The 5,207-nt window shown below is 40.9% G+C and overlaps 2 protein-coding genes across 2 annotated transcripts; both read right to left on the bottom strand.

Moving 5' to 3' along the window:
* Nucleotides 1-843: 843 nt before the first annotated feature.
* On the bottom strand, nucleotides 844-1,329 carry LOC6557904. The gene is made up of 3 exons (XM_032743284.1): nucleotides 1,306-1,329; nucleotides 1,138-1,244; nucleotides 844-1,084 (listed from the first exon to the last, which is right to left on the bottom strand). Exons 1-3 carry the CDS (start codon nucleotides 1,327-1,329, stop codon nucleotides 850-852), a joined length of 366 nt encoding a protein of 121 aa, XP_032599175.1. The 3' UTR covers nucleotides 844-849.
* Nucleotides 1,330-2,228: 899 nt separating this feature from the next.
* Nucleotides 2,229-2,888, bottom strand: LOC116805756. Its single transcript, XM_032739761.1, has 3 exons — nucleotides 2,831-2,888; nucleotides 2,669-2,775; nucleotides 2,229-2,612 (listed from the first exon to the last, which is right to left on the bottom strand). Exons 1-3 carry the CDS (start codon nucleotides 2,852-2,854, stop codon nucleotides 2,417-2,419), a joined length of 327 nt encoding a protein of 108 aa, XP_032595652.1. The 5' UTR covers nucleotides 2,855-2,888; the 3' UTR covers nucleotides 2,229-2,416.
* Between the last annotated feature and the right edge of the window lie 2,319 nt (nucleotides 2,889-5,207).

Below are 5,207 nucleotides of genomic sequence, written 5' to 3'. Positions count from 1 at the left end.
TCGCTTGCAGCCCAGTCGCTTGCGGTACGGGGTCCACGGGGCACACTGATCGATATCTGGCAACTGGCGAAAAAATGTGGTAAATACAAGTAATCGAGTTGTAATAAATTTAAAGTGTGGGGCACCCACAAAAATACGCCAAGGCAAACTTGCTGCACGCATATTGACACGCACAGCAGCAGGATCGGGGTGAGAGAAAGAGGAAGAGACAGAGGGCGTGCAGTGAAGCAGGGTACACTATAAAGTCCAAGAAAAGCTGTTGATTTTTAGCAAACATTTCACCTGTTTGCCCGTTTGGTTGTTTGGTTGTTTAGCTGTTTGGCTCGCCGACTGTTGAAAGTTCGGCCCGAGAGGCCATTTGGCAAGTATTTTTATGTTGCGGTTGCGACCACTTCAAATCTACTGACTGACTGAAGTTTTTGCAACAGCAGTTGCATGCAACAAACGTCAATCACCCGCACAAAGCCAAACCGTTTCGCTTTATTGCTATGGAAAATTGTTGATTTGCCGCTTGATTGCGTGCATGGAGTACAGTTGGGGTGCTGAAGACAAGCGGACTGCATCGCAGATCGGCCATTGGTAAAACTATCGAGTGACTGTGGTCTGTGCACTGTGAAGAGCAAAGCCCAAAACACCGTCAAGCAACGGGAAATGGCAATGAAAGTGTTGGTCAAATGAACGATTAAGCGAGCCTCTTCAACAACCAAAATTATACAAAATGATCGCAGTGCCATTTGGCGAAAGAAAGGAAAGATGTTCTCAATTAAGGAAATCTTCAGATTTATTTTCTTTTAACATTACATATTATTTAAAATATGTAAAAGTCTCAAAAAGATAGTTAGCTCAATATTAGCCAGCAGCAGCTTTCAATGCATCGGCGCTGAGGCCCACGGCAGGCAGCATCACGCCTTCTTCCTTAATATAACTGTACTTGGCCACATAGCCATTAGGACCGGCTTCATATGTAACAATCAGTCTGCCGGACTCGGGGAAATACAGCTGATTGAGCTGGCCCTTCACAAGAAACTCTCCAGGTGCGATCTCTTCAACGGTCTCCTCACGTACAACGCCAAAGTCATTAATTCTATGTGCAAATTAGACATTAATAAATAATAGATAAAAACTGGTCATGTATACTTTAGAGTATATTTGTGGTCACCAACTGGCTCGAGCTGAACGTCATTATTTTGAATACGTGGCACTATTGCCGATAGCGTCAAATTGACAAGTAGAACAAGAATCAACTAAATAAAGGGAAAATTAGCAAGCATTTGACTTTTGACACTTTGCAAATATACATCTTACCGAATTTAGTAAATTTTGACACATCTTTCGATCTTTCTCACACGGTGTCTGGCAGTAAACTAGATTGACAACTTCAAGCGACTCATCTCTATAGTTAAAAACATATTCGAAAGATCTTAAATTAAGACGAAAACAAGTTTTGATTTCAGAGACAACCAAGAAACAATAATACAAATTTGTGACCTTCAGTGTCAGATTGTGTGACAACAGAGCCACCCACAAAGACATCAAAAAGAGCAGTATAAAAAGATGGGTAATTTTTGCATTTGAAACTTGAGTGAAGTAATCAAAAAACTATTAGTTCGAGGTGATTAAAATAATATAAGTTAATAGTGAATGTGTGCTATATGTTATATACAGAAATATGTACCAGTTAACGAGCACGAGACCAAAGCGTTGTTAATGCAAAGGCTTATTCAAGTTGCTCAGCTCGAGTGAACTCTTTTACGACACAGACTTTTACGCCGGAAATACTCCCTACGGCGCTATATGAGCCCCAACTGGGTGACTGTGCTCCGTTGCTGGGAACGGAAGCCGCTTTTTCCTTAAGTTTTATTTTTACCTACAACTGCTGGCAATTGGCGGCAGTCCGGTGGCGGTCATTAACAGCTCAAGCATGGCAATTAAGTTCAAGATACTAAACAGCGTCCTTTTATAGGCAGGCTTTCTTCGCTATTCATTAGTTGGTTATTGTTGTTGCCACAGTCAGATGCAAAAAGAACGGCTTTAATAGAAAACTGTTCGCCCCATTTAGATATTTATTGTTATTGTCTCGAGGTACAAGCGACCCACATTGATTAGTTAAAGTTCGTAATTTTAAGCAACAAAACCAAAACTTATCTCGTCATAGATAAACTGCAAAAACCTAAGCATCTTAAGCAAGAGACAATTTAATTTTTGTTGAAGACAATCTAAAACAATTTATCTATTTTATTTATTTATTTAATGTGTGCTAAAAATGTGTATATAATAAATATACAATATAAATAAATTCGTTGCAAACTTCACGACAAAATTATTATACTCCTTACAAGGGTATAAAAAAGTTTGACTACTAAGAGTTGGCCTACTTCTTAGGTCTTAGGTTACCAAGCTGAGGTGGAGCAACCTTTCAGATAGGCCTTTCCATAACAAAATCGGCTGCGGTATCATCAGCAAGTCGTGCTGAAGATGCAGAATCAGTGCGTACTCCGTGCTTCGCATATCGGATATATGTTGCCTGTTCGAGTCTTCCCTTCACTTCAAACTTGCCGATATCAGTCTTCTCCACGAACAACTCAATCATAGTTCCATCTGAATGACGAATTCTGTAAGCATATCCCTTATTAAGTATAATATCAAAAATACGACAAATTAAACCCACATCAAATGGTATTTGTTATCAGCAGTGGGCTCCAGTTCAATATTGTTTCCTTTAAAACGTTGTGCCAGCTGCGACAGAGCTGAGTTAACAATCAGTACAAAAATCAGCTGTAGAAACCTCAAATTTAAAATCCAATCAATGCACGGAAAATATGTAACTTACCAAGCTTAACGTAAATCGAGACATCTTTTCGTCGACCAATTTAAATTGCTCTCTTAAAAGAATTAGATGTAAAGCTTTCTTACCCGTTTTATAGGATTTCGGTTGAAAGATTTAGATGAATCGCATCGATTCGTTATGGGCTTTTTTTTTAAATAGGTTTAAAAATTGGGCAGAACTGGAACTTTTACATCTATAACACTTTTCATGGTCGCTGTGAGCAAACGAAATACTGTGTGGTAATGGTTGTTAAATATTCATGGTTTAACAACATTATATGCTATATGAACTGTTATACTGTTATAATATATGTGTTCTGCAACTTTTATTCGAACTGTTATACACTTAATTTCTTAATAATAATCTGGCTGCATACATGCACATATACTTCAACATGCTGTCAGCTCAGAAATCAGCAACAGCCACAGTCGTCATGAAATACTTAGAGTACCCTTCCGTCAGCATCTCATCATTACTTTCAAACAGCTTAACTACTTGTATGCATATATATATACATATATCCAAGCAGCGTGCCACAGACAAACTGTCGGGGCGTGTGCGCATTGCCTCGAGCCAAGCGTCTGGCTGGCAGAGGTCCGCTGAGCACCCACAAGCAACAACAGCAGGCATTCCTTAGATGAACCCGAAGCGGACGCTGCGACCATAGTTGATGATTATGCCAGCTGACCTTAATCACAAATTTGCATGCGCGATGGGGTCTCGAGCCCAAGACAGCCAAAAGACTAACAGAAATGCTGTTGTTTGTTGCAGTTTGGCGACGCATGCAGCTGCAACAGGTGCAGTCTTCGCTAGTTGTAGTCACACTCGTTGCGGAGTTTTCTGCGGCTATATGCAATTCTTGCCGCAGTCGGTACACCCACGCACGACCTTAGCAGCTCATTGATTTCTTTGGCCTCATGGCTGCTATTTTAATCCGTTGCAAGCTATAAATGAATGCCATTCAACTGCATATTTTGTAAGGTCGCTTAAGAATGAGAAAACCGTTGTCGCTGGCCTGGCCTGGGAACGGGGCAACACCCGCAATTGATTTTGAGTTTTTTTTAGGTGGTATTTTCTGGGGAGTTGCAGCTGCAGTGCACAGCAGCTTGATTTATATGACAAGAGCTACAGTGAAGGCCGTTGCTCATATGGCAAAATAATTGTCAACAGAACGGCCCATAAAAGCCGTGCGTCGAGATACGAGCTCGATACCAGACACTAATCAACACATATTGATCATATGCAAGTGGTCAACAGACCGTTGGACTGACTGTCTATTAATTAAGCAACAGAACAAGCAGCAACAGAGAAAAAAGTCAACTGCCGTTTTGGTCACTACACGTTCACCCAGCTACAAATTGCTGTTGCCACTTCGGTACGCCAGCCACTGAATCTTTGGCCAGTTGAATGCAGGTTCAGGCGACCAATATGCTTATCGTGACGGCATAATCGCCAATTGCGAGCACTGTGGACAATGAAAATGGTCTGAGATCGCATTCCCGACCAGTAGTTGCAAACAGTTGAGGATGACATATGACTTGGACGGGAAAGATGTTGCGGCTGAGCATGGGGCTTGACCAGTAAAGAGGCAATCTGCAACTCATAATTTATACACAACGCGTTGTCCTTGTTGACTTCTCATAAATGCGACAGTTTCCATAAGACATCTACGACATGTAAAAATGGAATGAAATACGGAATCGAATGCTTCCACTGCCATAACTTTTCTCAACAAACTGTATCGAGATTAAGATTGCAATTAAATTTCAAAACGACTATTCATGTTTAAGTTGTGCTCGACAAAACCAATATCTAGGGACAGGACCAATATTTCCTACAGCTATCTGAATATGGTTTAACCTTTAACATTTAAATTTTTATGCACAATATTCTTATTAAAGTTCGACATATCTGTTAATATTCATCAACTATCTTGATTTCATATACTAATCTGCATATACTTGAGCTTGTTATTTAATCATGGACAAAGCTGAATTAACGGAATCGTTTAACAATAAAATTGCAAACATTGGATTTGATTCAGAGTTTGGTTTGCCAATCCCAAGTCAATTTGAAACAAACTTGTGGCCGGTTAACGACAAATGACATTCAAAAAGCTATGAATTTTATGTGCACTCTATCGGCAGCATGAATGAGGCAGCCTTATGCGGGTGCTCTTGGGCCAGGCCAAACAGCCAAACAGCTAAACAGTCAAAAGCCAAGCTGGTTTCGCCCCCATACCGTCTGCCGTCTCCGGCCTGCCCCCAAGCGCAGTGCGGTGTAATTAATGCGACAGCAGCTGCGCTTTGCAAAGCACCCCTTCACCGCCGCCGTGTCCGTTCCTTTGGCGTGGTTGGCTTATCTGACGCATGCATATTAA

This window comes from Drosophila grimshawi, unplaced genomic scaffold (assembly GCF_018153295.1).
Source record: "Drosophila grimshawi isolate 15287-2541.00 unplaced genomic scaffold, ASM1815329v1 contig_44, whole genome shotgun sequence".
NCBI lineage: Eukaryota > Metazoa > Arthropoda > Insecta > Diptera > Drosophilidae > Drosophila > Drosophila grimshawi.
Note: the sequence above shows the minus strand (reverse complement) of the source record. Positions and strands in the feature narration are given on the sequence as shown.

Excerpts from the sequence above, each read along its gene's own strand:
- LOC116805756 (XM_032739761.1), bottom strand. The coding sequence starts at position 2,854 with ATGTCTCGATTTACGTTAAGCTTG. Across the intron at positions 2,776-2,830 it reads CTCGATTTACGTTAAGCTTG|CTGATTTTTGTACTGATTGT; the intron begins GTAAGTTACATA and ends AGGTTTCTACAG. Across the intron at positions 2,613-2,668 it reads GATAACAAATACCATTTGAT|AATTCGTCATTCAGATGGAA; the intron begins GTGGGTTTAATT and ends ATATGCTTACAG.
- LOC6557904 (XM_032743284.1), bottom strand. The coding sequence starts at position 1,329 with ATGTGTCAAAATTTACTAAATTCG. Across the intron at positions 1,245-1,305 it reads GTCAAAATTTACTAAATTCG|TTGATTCTTGTTCTACTTGT; the intron begins GTAAGATGTATA and ends CCCTTTATTTAG. Across the intron at positions 1,085-1,137 it reads GACCACAAATATACTCTAAA|AATTAATGACTTTGGCGTTG; the intron begins GTATACATGACC and ends ATTTGCACATAG.